Raw genomic sequence first — 21,110 nt, 5'->3', positions numbered from 1 at the left:
TCCTTCAAGGCTTGGACAGATCGGCCTCTTTGTCCTGGGTCTCTCTGTAAGTGATATGACCTTTGAGACGGCAAAACCACTCCAGTTAGGTAGCAACTTCTCTGCACTCCTGTCTGCAGAGTAAGCTTAACGCTTTTGTCCAAGTGCATTGGAACCAATCAGGACGAGTATCCATTTCTTAATATCCAACAGCATCAAACATGACATTTAAATGTCTTTAAATCTCTTTCTATAGCTCCCAATTATGGAAGCAATGCTCTTTTACAGAGGGAATGGACAGTTTTGAATTACTGCTGGTCCAGGGACATGAGACACTCTGTTTCTGCAGAGTATGTCCTGCTATGCACTGGAGGAATAGTTGTCATGTTAATAGTGATAACAGGCTGGAGCTTTTCTACTGTATGGTGTCATTAAAGAGACTAAGACAGACCGGCCAGCCAGCTTTATTGTTTTAACATCTGCAGGGAAATGCCACAACATAAATAGAGAAGGACCCATTGCCATCAACGGTGTTATGTCTGAGAAGGATTTGAAAATAATAGTAAAAAAATCCCACAAAACAAAAGCACAGAGGGTCTGAGAGGAATTAGGATGAGGCTATCTTAAGACATCCTGAAAAAGAGACCATTTTTTTTTACCTGAAGGCAGCAAAGACAATTAGAGCTGTAACGAGTGAAGTCACTGATGCTGCATAGCCAGCAGTGTAGACACGCCAAAATGCAGAATAATATGATTTCTATGAGAAAAAGAGAACACAGACCAGTGCTGGTGGTTATGCAGCATGCATGCTGATGTGCTTATTTCACTAAGATACATTTTCCCTCACTAGTCAGTCCCATGTGCTGCTTTGCGGGCTTAAGATCTGATTCAGGATTTTCCCTCCATCTCTAACACACCTTCTTTCTTTTGAACTCTACCTAATCTTACATGAGACAGGTTCCACAGCCCACAGGCTCATATGAAACAGTGATCCCTTTGAGCATGTTCAGCAGGAAAATGTTACTTTTGTTAAGTAACTACATTTTCTCCTATAGGTACCTAAAAACTCTAGGGTGCTGAAGCTTGCTGGTGGGTGATTTGTGAATCCATCACTTTAGACTTGGGCCATATTCTGTTCTGTTTAGCTCAAAGGACATTTCCCCCTGATTTGAAGTGTTAATTTTGATAAACAGCTATAGATAAAAAAAGAAATAAAACTTGTATTTTGCGGGTGAGGAAATGAAAACACTGGGGAAGACTCACATCACACTGTGGAGGTAGGAAAGTTAAAGCCAAGAAAATAACCTCACAGTCTTTAATTCTTTGGACAGTTCATTCAGTAGCTGCATACTGTAACACTGTAAATTCTTTATAGTTCATTTATTTGTTTGGTTTGCATTCAGATATCCTATGTCCCAAGAAAAATGAAACAGGTTTACATCACTTTAGCTTTGCAAATTTTATTCTGGTTCACTACAAAATCACCTAATTATTCAAAATCCCAAGAAACTAAATTATCTGAATCCAGGCAAATTTTCTCCTTGCAAATGCAATGGACACTTTGTTCTCTAATTGATCCAAACTGTGCTTATCCAAAAGGCAACAATTCTAGGTTGAGACAACCGATTAGCCATTTTAAGTAGATCCATAAATAAATCATGCAACCCTGACAACCTAGGAATCAGTATTTTCAAAACACAGGTGAAAATTAGAAAATAGGTTCTTCAATTGAACAATGAGGGATTTTGGTGCATTTTATCTGTTTTTTAGGGTAGCTAAAAAACCCAACACTATATGCAGAAGATACCATAAGTCCTCACTGCAGATAAAAATTACAAAACAAGTGATTCTTTCAGAATATAAGTGGGATTCTTCTCACCTACTTCCCTGTGTTTACAATGCAGTAGAGCTTACTGATCTTATCTTCCTTTTATAGACTTTGTGGGTTTGTCTGGAATAACAAACTAAACACAGCCTCAGCACAGACGTGAGCTCTGCCCTGAAATCTTCCACAATGTTAAAATGTAAATATAGTCCCTTGTTTGATTTCAGCCTGGTCCAGCTACAGACCATGCCTGGCTTAGCACAAGCCAGGGAATGTTTGGAAAAAAGCCACCCTGCTCTGGAAAGCAAGAGAATTTAGCTCTGTGGGTGAGAGCCATGCCATGGCAGCTGGCCCCATGGCTGGAGAACTGTGCACCAGAATACATGGCACCTTACCAGTCTTACACCTGGTAAGAGCTGTTTGCATGGTTTCCAGCACCTTTCCAGAAGTTTGTTAAGCATTTTTCTTTCTAGCTTCCCTACGGGGTATAGAAGTATAAATATTCTCAGTTTACAGGTGGGGAATTGAGCTCCAGATATCTGTACTGCCTATTGCAGCTGTGCTTGTGTTTCTAAGTTTATGGAGCCAAATAGCTGACATCAATTGTGCCTACACTTCCTAAAGATTCAGTTACCTGAACTAGTACTGCTGTGTTTGAGCTTTCATGCTTGGAGAACCAAAAACACTCACAAGGAGTTATATGAATTAGACTTTTCTCTCCTAGATTGGAGGTAGTCTATTGCTTCTGTCAAAATACCACAATAGGAGGATGAGACAGTGATGTACCCCAGGAGCTAGTGCATTTGTACAAGATGTATGAGTCTTGTGATATACAGACAGGAGATGAGGGGATGGAGACACCCCTGTTCTCTCATGCTGGAACTGTATCATTTAGCAAAGGTCAGAATACAAGAGGCAGAAGCAGTGAGAACATCTCTGTTCATCAACAACCATTAGGCCATGAGACAAAGCTCACCACTGAGGTACTAACACCACAAACGCAGTGTGAGGCATTCCTATCCTGGGACCAAGTAGATGATGAGGAACATGGAAATTTATATCATATGAAGAAGTAGGTGAAAAAGAAACACACCTGGAGCCTAGCTGAGCACCTAATGATGCTCTTCAAATAGGAAAAATAGAGGTTCATCTCCTACTCCACTGAACACCCAAGATAAAGTGTGAAAATACTCAATGGCATCCAGGAGTTCCTTCCTAGAGATGTGCATTGACCGCCATGCTATGGAATCTTTTTCTCTGACTCAAAGAAAATCTGGAAAAACAAAAAACAGGAGGGAACCAAAAGAATTTTCCCTGAAAAATTCCCCACAGGCTGGTTGGTAGGGCTTCCCTGGGAGATGGGTGCATGATGTGGATTCAAATCACCTCTGTCAGAGAACCAAAGTCTTTGTTATGCAGGACAAGTGAACTAATCGTGAGTCTACTGATTGATACCAAGAGGAGACAATTGGATAGAGAAGAAAGTGCTATCTGCTACTTGCTTTCTTTATATTAAGGTTAACTTGTTAAACAGTCTCTAAATATACCTAAAAGGTTTGAGCTTAGCACTTAGACGGGTAATTACTGGATTCTGACAAGGCTCATATGTGCGGGAACATCCAACTACTCAGCACAGTCAAAAGAGAGCGCTCTGGAGATGTCCACAAGCAGGAAAGCAAAAACTCACCTCATCCTCAGGCCCTTTACTCGAACCTTCATCGAATCCACAGGCAATGGTGTATGGTGGAAATGGTTCTGACCAATATGCCTCCTGTGTACAGTTTCTCTGAAGGAAGCCTTTAATGGCAAAATATATCAGAGAATGAATTATAGAATAGAATCATAGAATCATGGAATCATAGAATCGTTTAGGTTGGAAAAGACCTTTAAGATCATCCAGTCCAACCATTAACCTAACATTACCAAGTCCACACTAAATCAGTCAAGGGTAGACTAGACTAAACCATGTCCCAAAGTGCCACATCTACCCGTTTTTTGAACGCTTCCAGGGATGGGGACTCCACCACCTCTCTGGGCAGCCTGGTCCAATGCTTGACTGCTCTTTCCATGAAGAAATTTTTCCTAATATCCAATCTAAACCTCCCCTGGCGCAGCTTGAGCCCATATTTCTGGTTATAGAGGGGGGTGTTCTTTAAGTTTTGACAAGAAACAACAAATTTTTATTCCTACTTTGATTCTTAAATTAGGCACTTACAGGTCTAGTCATGTTCAACAAGATTAGCTATAGAGTCATAATATTCTACATATCTGTCATTTGAAATGTTGAGACAAATGTTCCCATTAATTTCAAGATGCAGTGGAACTTCTACATTTCATATAGGAGATTTGTTCTGCAAATTCAATGGTTACACAGAGCAAATCAAATTATGCAGTCTATCCTGCATTTACAATGTGATTTGTGCTTGCGGACAAAGTCCTGAGCCACCTGATCTAGCTTTGAAGTTAGATACAATTTTTGAACTTCGTCCTGCTCTGACTGGAGGATTGGACTAGATGACCTTTCTAACATGAACCATTCCATGACTTTATAAATCATTGATTCTATGACATACTTATATTCCTTCATAACCTTAGCAACACAGTGCAATTACCCATGTTTTTTAGACCACCAAAGAGACTAGACAACTAGTACAGCATAACACAAAATGGAAGAGCACTAAATATCGACCATAAACCAAGATGTGTATCTGGATAATTACTCTGTGTCAGCTGACATAAAATAGTATTGTGAATCAGGAAAATAAGCAAGTTACGGAATTTTTAACTATTAGTTTTTTGGGGGGTTGTTTGGGTTTTTTTCCAAATTATCTAGGGATAAAAAGAATAAAAAAAAAAGTCTTGCCATGGATATTGGTGATTTCTTCAAAAAATCTTGGACAGGGAACTTTAACCACTTCCCCAAAAGTGGCTCTGGGCCAGCAGGTTAGACCATCCCAATCTCTGGCGCATCCTGAAAAAAAAAGTACCTCTAAATAAAGAAACGTACACAGAACATCAGAACATCACACAGTTGATCTTCCATAATGAGATTGTCTGTGGCTTTCCCACTAATTCACATGCATGAAGAGCAACAACAGGACATGCAACTCTGCACATGAAGGATTGCATTGTTTTCCCCTTCTCCTTGAATGCATCGTCGCTCACATATGCACTTGGCATTCCAGCTGGACCTCCCCCCACCTTATCTCATGAGAGATGGTACCTGAAATTCAAGCAGACACAATCTGAAAGTCAAAACAACTGGAACTCCTTTTGTTGTCAAAACAAAAGCCGCCAAAATCAAAATATTGAATAATTACTAGCACTTGAGATTTCTCATTACTGGTTTCAGAGTCTAACTGAAAAACATCAGACTTAAGAGCCTTAGTCTCAATTCCATGCTTAAAGTCCACAATTTCACCTGATTTCAAGTAAATAAGGGCTGAAGGCCTGGTCTTAGGCAATCAATGGCATTTTTACAGTGGACTTCAACAGGGATTAGATTCATCCCAAACTAGAAGAACATCTCTTAGCATCATATACTATAACCATCGTCAGGAGTAGGTCTGCCTGGTTGGCATTCATGAGGTTCCCTAAACCAGAGGTTGCTAGCTGGTGACACAGGGCATGCTACTAGCTATGAGTCTGATAAAAAGGGTTTTGAGAAGTTATAGTTAATCACAGTTTTGTCACGGAAGCATCACATTAAGACTCAAGCTGTGGTCACACAGTGTCTGTTGGCAAGTAGCTGTGGGTGCAGCACAGAAAAATTATCAACATGTAAAGGTGCCTGAAACAATAAAAAAAGCACCACGCTGTAACTGAAACTAATCTCTAGATAGTCATAAGGTGGATATAAAGCAGTGCATGAGTTTCATTTGGGAGGTGTTATTTTCTTTCACTGATTCTGTTCTGTTTCCTCTGTGACTGATGACAAGGCAAATCTAAAATTGTCAAGAGCTGAAATGTGGAAGCAATATTAGTTGCCTGTAGCTAAGCAAAGTTACTCTCCGTCTTCCGAAAGGATAGTCCTGAGAATCTCCCACAGCATTATCCTCACATCACCCTCGGGAGGATGAAATTCCTGGTAACCCCAATTTGCCAGATGGGAAAATAGAAGCCCTGATTCATTATCTCTAATTTTAATTGTCTAAAATACGTTAGCTGATCTTAGCTATGTTCCCTCTGTAATCAGTAGAAAGAGACAGGGACTTCCAGCACATGATTCATCCCAGATATTGGCGGCTTCTTTCTGAGGACGGGATGAATCACTGGCTGCAAACACTTAGGTCTCTCTGATGATTACAGCCTAGACTAGGCTGCTAATTTTCAAGTGAATAAAGTCAGGTAATATGAGTCCCACGTAGACATGCAGTGGCCCACACACCTAGACTTAGGGACTTAGAGGGTCCCTCTTAGAGGAACTATAGTACCTTGAGGAGCTGGGTCTAAAAATCTATCGCATTTGACAATGTGGGGTTAAAAACCAGAATCATGTGACGTTATGTAGGAGTGGAAGCTGTATGGTTTAAGTCTTAGACCTGGCTTCATTTCCAGTGAATTCTACAGCTTATATCAGAGAAACCGCTGAGTGCAGAGGCAGCAAAAGTGTTTTACATGCCAGGGTTTTCAAGAGACTAATGATTGTCCAAGTCACCTGGGACTCCATCAAGACAACTGCAGTAGGAATTGTGTCAAGTAGTGTTGACATCATAGATATTTAAGTCTTCTTCAGTAACCCAGGGCTCTTTCTTTTTTAGACAATGGTGAAAAAATACACATTTTTAGAGCTTGATTCAATTGACCTATTTTACACATCTACTTCAAGATGAGAGGAATTGCACCCTGGACTCTACTGATGACACTCATTAGACACCGCTTTGTACAAGAATAAAGTGGAACTACTTTAGACTGAAAAATCTGCAACATAGACTAATTCCAGCTTGGATTCTCTGTGAGTGAGAAGTAACTGTACAAATTGTAATCCTTCAGTTTGTCTCGTGCAATTCCTGAAAAGTGAAATGCAAGCCAGTGACTTTTACCAATCTTAGTCTAGTTTTAAAATACCCAAGATAAAATATTTGGGATTAATTGTGTTTCCAGATCTAATGTTTCATTTTAAACTATATTGAGAAAGGCTCTATATAGCAGAACAGATTTTCATTAAAGTTTTTCCATCTCTACAGAATAAAAGGTGGAAAGTGGAACTCTGAGAAGATCAGAGTTGACAAGGTTAAGATTTTTAAGTAGTTTAACAAAAGTTTCAGGTTTTTTGTTTCCTTGAGTAGCCTTTGCTACAAAGAGGATTCCCAAATCATGTAGTTATTTTTCTGGTAAAGAGAAAAATACTTGGAATGTCATACTGTAATGAATGTAATAAATCATTACTGAAAATGATTGATTTTTGCCAGAACATTTTTGGGTGGGTTACTGGGTGTTCCAAGTGCAATGTGTCCAGGAGGTATTCTGGACTTGATTAAAGGCAGGGAAAAATACCACTAAAATAGAGTAGGCAAGTACAAGAAGGGTATCAGACATCAGAGTGATTGGAAAAGCTGCAGAAAAATAGATAAGAAGATAAAGGAAATATCCTGGGTGTTAGTCTCTAAATTTCAGTAGGCTGCTAAAGGCAGACTTCCAGATGGTTGCGATACTTCTATTCATACAAGTGCGTGAGGCATCTTTGTCTCATAACTCCTCTGCAGAAAATAGACATCTGATAATTCATGCCAACTCAAAAATGTCACTGAGGTGGATTCATACTTTTCTAAGGAAAGTTGGCCAGAAAAAATATAACAACTTTTGAAAGAGTTTGAATATTTTGAAATTTCACTTTGAATCAGCTCAAAACATGTCTCCACAATGCCAAAACCCCAGGAAAGAGAACCCCCTACACAACATTTAAAAAATATTTTACAGGCTCTCTGAAATGTTCATTTTAATTTTCAAAATTTATATTTGAGAATGTAATAGATTTCAAAACACCACTACAATAAAACAAACAAACAAAGAAACAAAGAACCTCCAAAACGTAGAAATAGAATATTTTGAAGAAGTTGAGATTACTTTCTTCTTTTGTTTTTTCACAAAGAACATTTTCACCAAATTGGAATGATTCCCAACACAGTATAATTTCAGCATTCTTTTCAGTGTCTTCTGTGGAAGCTTCTTTGCAGTTTTGGATATAAGTAAAGAACACACCATATACTTCAGGAATGTAAGACATTCTGAGTAGGGTTTTCCTGCCCTTACTAAGCATCTAAACTTCTCAGGGTCTGAACTAATCATCTTAGTCTCATTCTGTAGTTAGTAAAGAGAAATATGACTCCAGAGAATGTTTCATCTCATCCTAAAGTAAGCATCTAAACCAGAGGCAATGAAACATATTCTAGAGAAACCCATCTTCCTCCACTGACTTTAAGGGAATCTAGGAAGACAAGTCCTGACTTAGACATTGAGCTTTTAAAGGTGTCTAAAAAGAGGTGAGCTAAAGTCCCAGCCTATAGAAAAAGCACTTCAAACTATTAAGAAACCAAATAAAATAGGAATCATATCTTGACTCAGGAGAACAAATGATATCTTGACACTGACATTGCGCCCCTGAAATGATACACAAGGGATATTCATATCAGAGCTTGACAATCAGGAACGTTACCTTTAAGATCAGGTGAAACAGATTCATTCTTTTCTAAGCAGAGAGCCTCCTCTTTGACCACCTGCTGGAATATCTTGCATTCTGGATGGATTGCCGCAACCTCAATGAGAGAAAGACAAAACAAACCGAGACATTCTGTGATTATTGGAATGAGAAGATCCAGGTTTCTTTCCAGTTTGTGCCTTGTGGCTGATGCTTTGAGGTCTAAGAGTGTGAAAACTCCAGCTGAAGATTTTTCTGTAAAAAGGACAGGTAAATGGCAGAAGGAGGCTGTGATATCGTACATTTATCAATTTGTGCACACATCTGGATATGCATACTTGTATGGATTCTTCAGTATATCATAACAGTCAAGCTCACATAGCACCTCTTCTCCAATCTGGACATTTATACCACCTGTCTTTTACACCTACAGGTTTCACAACACTTAAATGGATTTCACAGTCTTTGGATCTTCCCCTCTTTGTCAACGGGCCAAAATTGAATGAATCCATCAGCTATGGGAATATTCACACTGAGTCCCCCAAACATACCTGCAGTCTGATGCTGTAAAATGAATAAAAATAAATAAATTTCTTCAAATATGTGTGTGTGTGGGGGGGGGTGGGGGGTGGGGGTGGGGTGTTAGTTAATTATTTTGGGTGTCCAGAACTACCTATTGGCAAAATGTTCCTATTTTGATTTTTGGGAGCTCCCAAGAATCAAGGAATCAAGTTTTCTTTATTGGATAAATTAGTCCTAATTGTAACAATGAGGTCTTAATTACACTTCAGGAGGGTGTGCCTACTCTGCTTTGATGCTGATACTAATAGAATGGGCTGCTGGTCTTTGAAACCTTGAGATTATAGTGCCATACAAATCACTCTACTGAGAGAGTATAGTGTAAGCTCTTCCCTTCTGAATGCAGTTGGCATAGTTATAAAAATAGAAGCAATAAATAGAAGCAGGAGTTTTATGTCCATTGGGGCTTAAATAAGAAATACTGAAGTGCAAGAATGTAGAGAAATTAGAAAAATGGGAATCTTGGCCATAGTTTAATCTGAATGATTACAAAATTTTATCAACATATGGTCTGAGGATGCAGAGTTGCTACACACTCCTTACACAGAGGTACTGTTTCCATTTTAACAGATGAAAAAATAAGAAAAAACTAGTGTCTTGTTTTGGAGCTCATGGAATGATATTCAACTCACACATTAAAATACCTACATTTAAACAGCTAAATGGATTTCTAGACATCAGTTATTGAATAGGGTCTAGATGCATCTTCTTAAGTGCAGATACCTAGTGCCATTTAGGTGCTGTCATGTATTTTGCTTGGCCTCCACCTCCCACTCCAGAAAGGTTCATGTCCTCCATAGTCCTGCATCATATCTGCTGTGATTGTGAAGATGTTCTTAATACCCTGGAACATCCCAAAATGGTTGCCTCTGGAAAGGCAAATAAATTCTGAGAAAGAATCTACAATGTCAGTATCTACCTTGTTATTTGAGCTTCTTTTGTAGTACATGGAAATCTAAAGGATGTCTCGCCCAGGAATGGTGAGTGTCATTTGGGATGCTACAGGGTATCTCTGCCCTCGTGTAGATTCTGCATTAACTTTGCCAGCCCTGTGTAGAAGTCTCAGATGCATTATTTGATGTCTCAAACAATTCTACACACCCATGTTTAGGTAACTGAATTAAACCCAGAGTCAATAGAGTCAAGTCAGTAGAGTCTAGAAAGCAACTGAACCATATTCAGACAACTGAATATTGCACCAAAGGCTCCTTTGGGATATTGGGATCTTCAGGACATAGGGAGTGCTACATGGAATAGAGCATAGGGTTTGCTACTTTGCAAGCTATGATATTCAAGGCAAAGCCAGGGGGGCTCAGGGGGTAGTGATTTTAATTGAAATGATGGATTGAAGGCTTTCTGAGACTTTTCTAAGGAAGACTGTAGGCCATTCTAAACCTCTAATGACTTTGAAAACACAGTACAGATGAAAACATCACTGCTATATTGCCTTTTCAGTCTCAGTGAGTTGATTTATTGGCCTTCAGAATGTTTTCAGTGAGCAGTGCAACCAGGACTTCTTTTAGCCTCCACAGCAACTTTACTGGAAGTCATGTAGACTGTTACATTTTAGCAATAATATCGGCCCAGGGGAAAAAAAATAGAACACAACTTTATCTTTAAAAACCTTTAAAAATTCTGCCTACCTTTGGGTTTTAAAGTAGCATAGACAGACTGCATTTAATTATGAGGCCCTGGAGATGGTTCATACATCCTAATATTAGAACAGAAAAATTATTAAGGACTCTGTTTGAAAAGAAAATTAAGACATGGCTTTTTTCATGCATTATATTCCTCCAGTGGATAATTCAAAATAAATTTTATAAATCAGCATGAGTGACTCTTAAAATAGTACTTCCTGCTGTTCAACTGTAGTAACACAATTCTGAAATGAAATTTTTCAGGTATTAATAGGATCCCTGCCCATCGCTTTATCTTTTAATATACATTTCACTTTGTATTTGGCCTACATAACAGATGAATTATTTGAGTAATAGTAGCAAAATGATTGCTACATAAATCTCTCACTATTTCAGTTTATAAAGATGGATTCAGCTGGAGAGGAAAGAAATAATTTCTCTACTTTCTGGAATTTCTGGACTCTGTTACTGCTGAGAAAGTTTGTATTTGGAATATTCTTAGGCTTGATGTTTAAAAGTCATGACAATTTGACATGATACTATACAACTTACTATCTATACCGAGTCCTCTGGCAAAAGGCTTGAAAGCAATGGCCAGTCATAACCCAAAATGAAATCGAAACCATGAAAGGAGATTTGAAATGCCTTTGAGAAACAAGCATTTGGGAGACATGGGTTAACTTAACTCCTTCCTCATGCCAGAGGTGCTGGGAATGTAGAAACAGACACATAATCAGTTATCAAAAGTTTCAGAGGAAGAGTTATCTTTCTCCAAAAACCAACTTAAGCAACACACGCAGCAGATGCAGGTGAAACATAAATAAGGGACTAAGCAGCTGAGCTCTCCCAAATGGTACGTTGAACATTGAATAGGTGTGCCAGACTGCCTGCTGTTCAAAGTAGTCTGCATCTCCTTTTTCCTCTCCTTTGGTAAATCTACACCTGTTGAACCAGACCCTCAGTCACCATAATTCAGCAGAGCTGCGCTGAAATCAGTGGAGTGCTGTTCATTTGCAGTGGCTGGGGAAGGCCATACCCTACCCCCAGAGAAGTTGTACTGCATTGGTTTTACACACGACAGAGGAATTGCCATAACAGATGAGATCCCTAGTCCATGTACTCCAGACTCCTGCCTCTGAAAGCAGTGACGAATCACCAGACAACATGATTTTACAATTTCTTCTAGAAATCCTGACCTACTGCTGGTGATGCTCACCAATGGTGAGATTGTAGTCAACCCCACTACCACTGATAGCTAAGCAATTAATCACCATGCTCGCATTCTGTTTGCTTCTGGGTTACTGGATTTGGGATGGGCGTGGCTATAGCCACCAGACTCCAGGTTTTGTTGTAGGCCAGTGCATAGGTTAAATATTACTGACACTTCAGTGTTTGAAAATCAACATGAAGTGCAATTGCAGATGTAACCTACAGATCATCCTGTAAGAAGCAAAAATTAGGCTGGTGTTGTTAACTAATAATCTTGTAGCTTTACTGAAAGTAATCCCACTGTTTAAAAAAAAAAAAAAAAAAAGACATGTATACAAGAAATTGAGAACAGTGATGATGCTTCAATTTGTTAGTTTTCCTCAGGCTTTCAGAAAAAGAAAGACATTAAACCATTTTACAGTTAAAGAAAAGCCTTCTGGGCAGAACATTACTTGTGATTTGTTGGATATGGTTTACTTATTTTTTGTTATTAATCTCACAGTGCCTTAAGAGAAAAGTGCACGTTGTTGCTCTAATCTGCCTACAATGGCTAGGTGATGGGGCTTTCTAGAAAGCAGGGGCTCTGCATTTGTTGCAGAAACATAGTGCAATTTGGGAGGCATCTGCTGTAATGACTGAGCTCTTGTAGGAAAAGAGTAGCTCCTGTTCACCTTAGAAAAGGATAATTTAGGAACCAAAACAAAGCAGAAATTTCTGAGGCAGGGATGTCCCATCTGGCACAGTCTTCCCTGCCACAGTAATAAGCATAAGAGGCTGATTTAAAATGCTATTTCTTGGATCAACATTTCCTAGTAGCTAGGCAGTAACCTGGCATGAACCTTACTGAAAATAACAGTGGGGTGTCTTCACCCCAAGGCTTATACAGAAAATTTAGAGGTTTCATGCAGTGTTGTAGACAGCACTCAAGGAACGGGGTTGTGCATTGCTGAGCATCACAACACGAAGAGCTTTTTGCTGGCTTGAACATTAGTGACCAGCCAAAATTCACAGGGGCATCTTAACTCTAAGTCCTAACCACTGGAACAAAGCAATCACATAGTAAACATTAAAAAGTTACCTATGACAGACATGGGCATGCTAAAAACCTGAGACACTTTAGAGAGCCAAATTTTAGGCTTACGCTTACTTTTGGACCTCATTTTCTTAACACCTGTAAGGTTATTGCATTGAAACCTTAAGTGGTATACTCACAGATAGTAAGTATAAGATTGTTTTGTATTTCCTCTTTTCCTGATAGTTTATTTATTTGCTAAAATCTGAACACAAAAATCAAGCTAATGTCACTTTGGGCTTTGATTTGTTCATGTTGGACAACATCAAACTTAGCAAACACTGGGAAGAGAGCTTTTTCTAGCAACATCCTCATGCCATACTTAGTGCAACTTAGTGAAAAGCAATCTCTCCTGAGAGCCCATCCAAAGATGGTGCCCCTAGGCTGATGTGGTGGTAGAAAAACTGTAATTTAGATGTCACATAAAAGACAGATCTTCACTCATTAAGAAGTCCATTAGCACACTTGGGGAAAAGTAGGGACATTTTCTATGCTCTCTGAAAACAAGGGAAGTGCTTCAAAGCTGGGCACTGAATATATTAGTCATTTTGAAAAAGCAGTTCAATGGGATCAAAGAGCCAGAAATAAATTGGTAACACTTAGTCTTTCTGAAAATTAATCAAAAATCAAAGCAGTGGCTGAATTCATTGGCAAGACGGGAAGGCTTCAAAAACTTGAAGGGTCTTTCCAGTGATCCCGTTTAGTTTCCAATGCAGTGCAATCCTAAAACCTCACAAATAGGTTTTGTGTCAAGAGCATAAATCATTTACTAAGAATATTCATCACTGTCCTTTTTTGCATTCATGTCTCAGATCTTGTCTCAGATCTCCTCTGAAATCCTCTCTGTACTCCCTGTTCTCCCTGTCTGTACTTCCCCTGTTCAGTTTTTCTGATATGACTCTGATGCCCAAATATTTTAGCTTTCCTTTATACAAAACCGGAGTTGTCTGCCATTCACATCACACACTGCCTCCATCTTGGAGGATTAAAACTCACCTGGTACAGAAAGACGCAGCAAACTTAAACTTATGCATCCCCTGTCCATTTTTAACTGTGGAATGACATGTTCAGGCAGCCCTGAAAGTTAGCCAGTGATGCCAAAGACAAGTCCAGAGAACGAGGATACGTTCTGAAATGCGTACATTTTTTTCAACTGAAATTTTGATGAACAAGAAAGGCTTATAGGTTGGAAGGAGGCCCATGAAAAGTGTTGAACACAGGTCAAATAAATGGAGAACAGAAAGAAATACTCCGCCTTTTTCCTAAACTTCTCAGACTGTTGAATATATCTCATCAAAATCTTCCATAAGGTCTATCTCTTTCCATCTGCTTAACTCCTTTCTCAAAAAGCCAAATGCTGATTAGGAAGCTTTGAGCCTGGGAAGCACAGGTCAGTGAAGTCAGGGTCAGTTTTCACGTGTGCTGTGAAGGGAGCTGGGACCAACCTGGAGCTCCATAAGCTCTTGTCCGTTTCAGTACAACTACATTCACCATCACCACAGTAAGGAGCTTCCAATCCACTGTGACCTATCAAAGATTCTGGGATACTTTTAACGTAATATATGTAGTATTATGTTCTGTCAGAAAACTACAAGAAACTATAAAAAATAACCAAAGGTTTCTTATGCAGCAAAAACCCCACCGCTCAAATGGGCTTGTAAATACAGATGAGCATCCACTTTGTTTCTACCATATCCAAGCCACGTTTACCACTCTTGATTTTGACTGACTGTAAAGCGTGAGGTCACTACAGCAGTGACATGACTCCAGTCACCAGCAACATATTTAGTTATCATATAAAGTCCTGCCCTCAACTTGCAAGCTCTAACACAGTCTTGATCCCAGAAGCTTTCAACCCCAAAAGTAAAGACCTTTCTTTCCAATCTTTCTCTTCAGCCAGTTAAATAGATTATTTCAGGAGTCTTTTTCACTGAAAATGACTACCTAGAGGACATTTGCAGTGTTTGTTTTCTCTTTCTAACTCGATTACCTATGGAACAAGAGAAGATGAGACACTGATTGCCTTACAGTCATTTAGAGGAATATCTTTTCAAGATTGTTTTTAAGACATTGGAGTAATGCTTGAATGCTTTTCTGTGTATTGGATTGTATTCATCTGACTGTATTTAAGTGCATAGCCTTATACAGAACAGTACTTGCTATACATACATAACCACGTATATCAATATATGTATTTACTCGTAGGTATTCTCTATGTGACAATACAACCCTACTAATTTATTTTGTTTATAAACCCTATGTAATTAGTATTATCTTGAGGAAAATGAAAATGAATTTATTAGCTCTATGCCAAATTTGGTAAAGCATTTAATTAGCACTAACACTTAAAAGAATAACAGAACACTAATAACTGAGGATCCTCATTTTCTGCTATTGCAAGTATTCCTCCAAATTAAAGTGAAATTTCTCCCTTTCTGCATATGTAGCATGTTTGCCTAAAGGTGGCGTTCATGTCACCTAATCCAAAGAACTGAAACCTAGATGTCAAAGTCCATCAGCAAGTTCACTCAACTGAAGCCATATCCATTGTTCCATTGGAGTGTTTCCACCTCTTCCCAGTGGTATTGAAGGGGGTTAAATGAGTAGCTTTAGACTAGTTTCCTAATTTTAGGTAGATAATTTTAGATGATTCATCTAAACTCCCCCATCAAGCCTCCCTTAACGATTAATGAAGGCAGACAAGCAGTTCCAGGGAAGGATTCCTCCTACCTCTCTCAGACACCTATTTGAGGACAGAGTGACTCACTGCACAGGAGCCTGTTTCCTCCATTAATTCCCTCCAGGCTAACGAAACACCTAAACAGACTGATTCTTCCACACCTCCAGTTCCCTGCGGAGGGGAATTTAAGGTCTGCAGGGACCGGATCCCTAGAAGAATCATCGATGTCCCTCCAACACAAGTTAGCCAACAGTAGCTGTATCAGAAATTTAGGCACCCAGCTCTGTTTTATTGGGAGCTCAGCATCTTGCCACGGATTTGGATCCATGTGCCTATTACCACAAGAAACGCTTTGTTAAAGCAAATGTCTAGCTCAACGATAACCCATCTACATTTCCATTCTCACCTCCATTCATTAGCTCAGACTGAACCCCTTCCCCAGAAATGCGAAAAGCTGTTATGTGTTTGAAGAAGAAAGCAGTTTAGCTCAGCAGGAAGGACATTGAATGCAGATTCTTTTCTGTTCCCCATCCTCTGTTTCCTGAGACTGAACTCTTTAAGACATAAGGAAAAGTCATTTTTACACATTTCAGCACCCACTGCTCTCTGTTCCTTGTCACTTACAAGCAAATGGTAATTTTTAATGTCAAGGACTCTATTCTGCAAGGCACAAAGTATATCCTGCAACATACAGCTCCCTGTGGAGCTGATAGGAGGTAAAAGTACCCAGTTTCACAGAATAAGTTTTCAGGACTACCCTTCTGGTTTATTTTCACATCTGAATAATGAATTATTTGTAGAATCCATGCTAGAATTATTCCTCTGCTCTGACATGATCCTTTGAAATATGAAGGGACTGTTTACTCAATACATCTTATGGACCTCTGGCCTTCCCTGACTGTCTAACTTAGGGTGCAAAGCTTCCCACGAGACCTAGTTTGAGACATGAAAACCAGTGATATTTAGAGCACTGGCTCTTACCAGACATGTTATTGGACTTCATACATGAGCAATAGTTTGAGGCCAAAAGCTACGTAAAGCAGGCAGTTTGTAGAATTTATTTTATTACGGGCACAGTCTGCTGCAATATGCTAAAACATTAAAATGACGTGTGGCAGCCCACAGGTGTGCATGATACACCACTTCAGGTTAGCTCCACTCTGCTGACAGCGGCAAGAATAAGTTGTGCCTCTGTTATGTGTAGAAAGGCTAGTCCAGATGCCAAAATCACTCTACCTGTAGCAATGTAACACTTTAGGCTGACTAGTTTTCCCTGAAAGAAGGGTATTACACATGATAATAAATATACGTGACAAGGTTTACGTAGCAAGGACCTTGTCCTTGTATCACTTGTATGTAAAGCTGTGTAAATACAAAGGAAAAAACAGGTTCCAGAGGATGCGGGGTGCAGGTGTGAAAATTTACATCCCATCTTTCACCTTTGAAAACTTAAGGGTCAAGACCAGTCCGTAACCATCTAGGGTCTCCCTATTATCAGTGGAAGAAAACAGGCCCTAGGGGAACATTCACCCTGTCTGTCTGTCTGTCTCAGGACAAGGTGAAATGCTGCCCGGTAAGGTGACTGCCTCCCCCTTGACTACAGCGGGAGTCTGTACCCCAGGCTTCACTAAACATTTAACTGTGAAATGGCCAAAGTTAGCATTAATGAGCCGCTGGGAATCACACCCAAAGGAAGGTTTCCAAACACTTCTCGGAGGCTGAAAATTGAGGGGAAAGAGGATATATGACTGTGCTTGTACTTACGCTAGCTTTTGCTCACCAGCCCAGGCAATGCCAGCAGTGGAGCACGGGGCTCAGGGAGGGATATACGTGCTTGAACTGTGGCTCTGTGCTCATTCATCTTCCCGATGTTTAATGGTACAATCTCATCTGCTGCCTCCAGTGCACAGCAGACATAAGACGGCTCATGCTCCTGCTTGGTGATATTATAAGCAGATGCCTTCAGCAGTACAAACATCAGTGCCCTCTCCAAGAGGTAAATGTCCCAAATCCATCAGGAAGAACTATTCCTTTTTAGTTTTCCTCCTTCTTCAGCAAAGTTGCCTTTCTTAGGACAACTGGGACAGCAAGCTGTCCCCTTCTGTCCCTCTAAAGCCATGCTACAGCTATTCTGACTTAGGGATGCTTTTGTGTCCTTTGGAAACTGCAATTCTAATGAATGGAAATGAAAGGACTTTTATTAATATCATCCAAGGGCTGGAAAAATGTAAAGAAAAGAGCTGGATCAAACCTCTAACTCAGGAATATTTTTTCTTTCCTCCCCTCCTACATCCCCATCCCCCCTTTTTTAACCCTTTTCTTATTGTTCTTGCTTTCGACCTGCTCCTGGTTCCGAGAAAAGTTACCCTGCCTCTGCGGACATCCCCGCCCCCGCCCCGCCCCGATCCTGCGGGGCAGCTGCAGAGCCATCCAGCTGTGGGCGACAGTGTCAGGAGCCAGATGTGCGGTGTCCCACCCTCTCCCCCCTGCTCCCCGAACCCAGAGGCACCACCGCCGGGCACTCACCAGCGGGAGCAGCAGCCAGCACAAACTTCGCATCCTCCGCAGCAGCCAGCGGGTCCTCCCCGCTCCCTCTGCCTGTCGTGGAGCTGTCAAAAGCCGAGGTTCAGCCCGCCCCTACCTGCCCAAGACCCGCCCCGAAGCGCCTTGCACCTCCCTTCCCGGACCCCCGCGTCCCTCCCGGGGGAGCCCGGCGCCTTCGCGCCCCGCAGGACCGGGCTGGCGGAGAAGGGAAGGAGGTTCTCCAGCATCCTCCTGGGATTTTGGAGCCACCTCTATGAACCTGTCCTCTGGTCGGCCACCTGCAAAACTGAGGGGAGCTGGAGCGCCGCCTGGTCTTCTAGGGTGCGTTTGGAGGCAGATGTTCTCTGTGCAAGAAGAGATGATGGATTCAACCCGCCTTCTGCTTATGGGCCCATGTTTGTGGCTGGTGGCGGCAGGTTTTCAAAGGTTCTGGGTTTTCAGTGTGTCTGACAGCATGGTATTCCCTAGGCACTCTCAGAGATGGAACTTCTGGGATTTTGCAACCCCCTCCTCTCGGATGGAAAATTTTGAGCAGTGACAGAGGATTTCCTCCACAAGCTGCATGAGGTCTTTCTGACCCTTGTGGTACAAAGATGCCTCAACTGTAGCTTTATTTCTTGGTGCAATAGGCAAAAGCTAAAACCCTTCTTGCCAACAGCTTGGATTTGGGGGTGGGTGGGAAGCAAAAAAATGATAATAATTTTTTAAATAGCAGTGTTCATAGGACCTAGGCACCAGTTCTCGGTTTTGCCACAGTAAATATTGCACCAAGCTATTTTCAGGGCCTGGGAGAGCAGGAACTGTGGACATGACAAAACCATTTTTTCTTGATAAGATTTAAGTGCTATTTCATATCTGGTTTATCATTCATTATTTCCCAATGGTGTTAAACACAAAAGTTCTGTACAGTCAGAGGAGATCCAGGGCTCACCTAAGTTACCCCAAAATAGGCATCTAATGCCATTTGAGGAAATACATATTTTCACAGCTTTCTTCAGAAGTGTAAAACCCTCCTGTACGTCCTTTATCATGTTTGCCAGCTAGATATTTCAGATATACAAGGACACCTTGTGTGACATTCCTTACTTATGTTTAAGAAACTGAGTCATGTCAGTGGTATCTACTAATTTCTCTTTTTGCACCGATAGTCCTGACCAAATCATTCTGTTGTAATGGGAATCTAGCCAACTTGTACAAGTTTGGACAGCTGTATTAAAATGCTGAAATGTGGGTGTTTTGCATCAGACGTTCCCCACCTTAGTTTGCAAATCAACGGATAAGGGGTCTAAAATCAAATAGTATTTCCAGTCTCATGTAAGAGAGACAGCCAGTTCTACAACCTGTGCAGAATAAAGAGGGGGACAAAAGCATAGATTTGTGAGTTAACATTTGTAACTTAATTCTTATTTACCTCCCCTTTTCTATATGTTTGTCTTTCTTTAGTGCATAATGGTATCTGATTACTTATCTGCACAGATAAGCCTCAAATACTACTCCAGAAAACAAGTCTGTTATAAAATAAAGAGATTAAACCCTAAAAAATCATTTGAAGCCTGATTTTGACTGGTTTTCCCCATCTATAATTGATGAGTTAAAGCTGTGGCCAACTCTCACCAGTCAATAAGGTGGTTCTCATCACATTGGAGTAATTTTTAGGATCCCACTACAAGGCAGGCACCACAGGGTATCAGGCAGTTCCTAATGCAAAGGAAAATGTAAAGTAAAGGCCTGTCAAATACCCCCAGGATAGGAACAGATTATTATTGCTGCTGAACAGTATTCAACCAAATTGAGTATATGAGATCATAGAGAACAGAATAATTTAGGTCAGAAGGGACCTATGGAGATCTGGCCCCAACCATCTCCTCCCCTCAAAATAAGTAAAATTTCAAAGTCAGGTCATGTTGCTCAGGCATTTGGTTGCTGTGTTTCAAAAAGAAATTGCTCTCACTCTCAGGAGTCACACTGTAAACACAAAGATGCAATTAAATGAATATCAGCAGGACATCCCAGTCCACAATATTTCAGCTGGATTCCATTATTTATGGCCTTGCATGTCACTCTGATGAAGTCTTTTAGGTCACCATAACCAGTCTTTTAGTTTGGAGCAAAACCAAGTGAGAACCATTTTTTTGGGGTTGTTTGGTTTTTTTTTTTTTTTGTGTAGTTTCTTGACATGGGTGTTCGTAAGCAGTCCTCAGGAGAAGGCATTGCTTCTTTGAGCAGAGGTGGTCTCCCAGTGCTTCCTACCTTATATATTTTCTCCCCTCCATCTGCATTTCCTATCTGATCTCCAGCTGATCTAAAAACCAAGCCACATTCCAATCCTTGAGCTTTAAATTAACTAGCTGGAAACCCCTCTTGTAAGAGTTTTTGTCCATGCTAATAAAGCAAACAAAGCCTGCTCTTGTTGGGTTTCTGTAACGTCTCAGTTAATGTTATAAACCTCGCCTACATTAAAGTCTCTGAGTTCCTTAGTCTACTTATATCCCTTCATTACTTTAAACAGATCCTTTTGTAGGCTAAAACTTTATTTAGGCTAAAACCTAATTCCTGTTTACCATATTAATTTACTTTATTCATTCTACTCTGCTACTTCTCTGTATGTACCCAAAGAAGATCCAATAATGAAATAATACAGGAAAGTAACCATACTGCTCATAATCTTTTTGTACGTTCTGATGTATTTTGCTGCTTTTTATCACAAAATAGTTCCTTGCCTGATAAGCTGGCTATAACTAAGCAATTTTTTTTTTTTTCTCTTAGGGCAGTTATAGGGTAAGTAATCCAAGATAAGGACCAGCTCTATTTTGCGACTGCTCTACAACACCAACCTGGGCTCCGAATATAACTCTGATATACATAAAAATGTCCTTCTGTTAGCATCAACAAGTGATCTAGCCATTGTGATGGTATGAAACTTAATCAATGAAGCAATAGACCCAAGA

The 21,110-nt window shown here is 40.3% G+C and overlaps 1 protein-coding gene across 1 annotated transcript in view; it reads right to left on the bottom strand.

Moving 5' to 3' along the window:
- Nucleotides 1-18,183, bottom strand: part of LOC104036190 (vasoactive intestinal polypeptide receptor 1) — a 30,899-nt gene extending 12,716 nt beyond the window's left edge. The window contains exons 1-5 of the mRNA XM_075705772.1: nucleotides 18,145-18,183; nucleotides 8,460-8,559; nucleotides 4,668-4,775; nucleotides 3,492-3,601; nucleotides 639-736 (exon numbers count right to left, since the gene is read on the bottom strand). Of these exons, the coding sequence (XP_075561887.1) occupies nucleotides 639-736; nucleotides 3,492-3,601; nucleotides 4,668-4,775; nucleotides 8,460-8,559; nucleotides 18,145-18,177 (449 nt within the window). The 5' untranslated portion in view covers nucleotides 18,178-18,183. The remainder of the gene's footprint in view (nucleotides 1-638; nucleotides 737-3,491; nucleotides 3,602-4,667; nucleotides 4,776-8,459; nucleotides 8,560-18,144) is intronic.
- Between the last annotated feature and the right edge of the window lie 2,927 nt (nucleotides 18,184-21,110).

The sequence above is a fragment of the Pelecanus crispus genome, chromosome 2, assembly GCF_030463565.1.
Source record: "Pelecanus crispus isolate bPelCri1 chromosome 2, bPelCri1.pri, whole genome shotgun sequence".
Lineage (NCBI taxonomy): Eukaryota > Metazoa > Chordata > Aves > Pelecaniformes > Pelecanidae > Pelecanus > Pelecanus crispus.
This window is presented reverse-complemented; position numbering and strand designations above follow the sequence as displayed.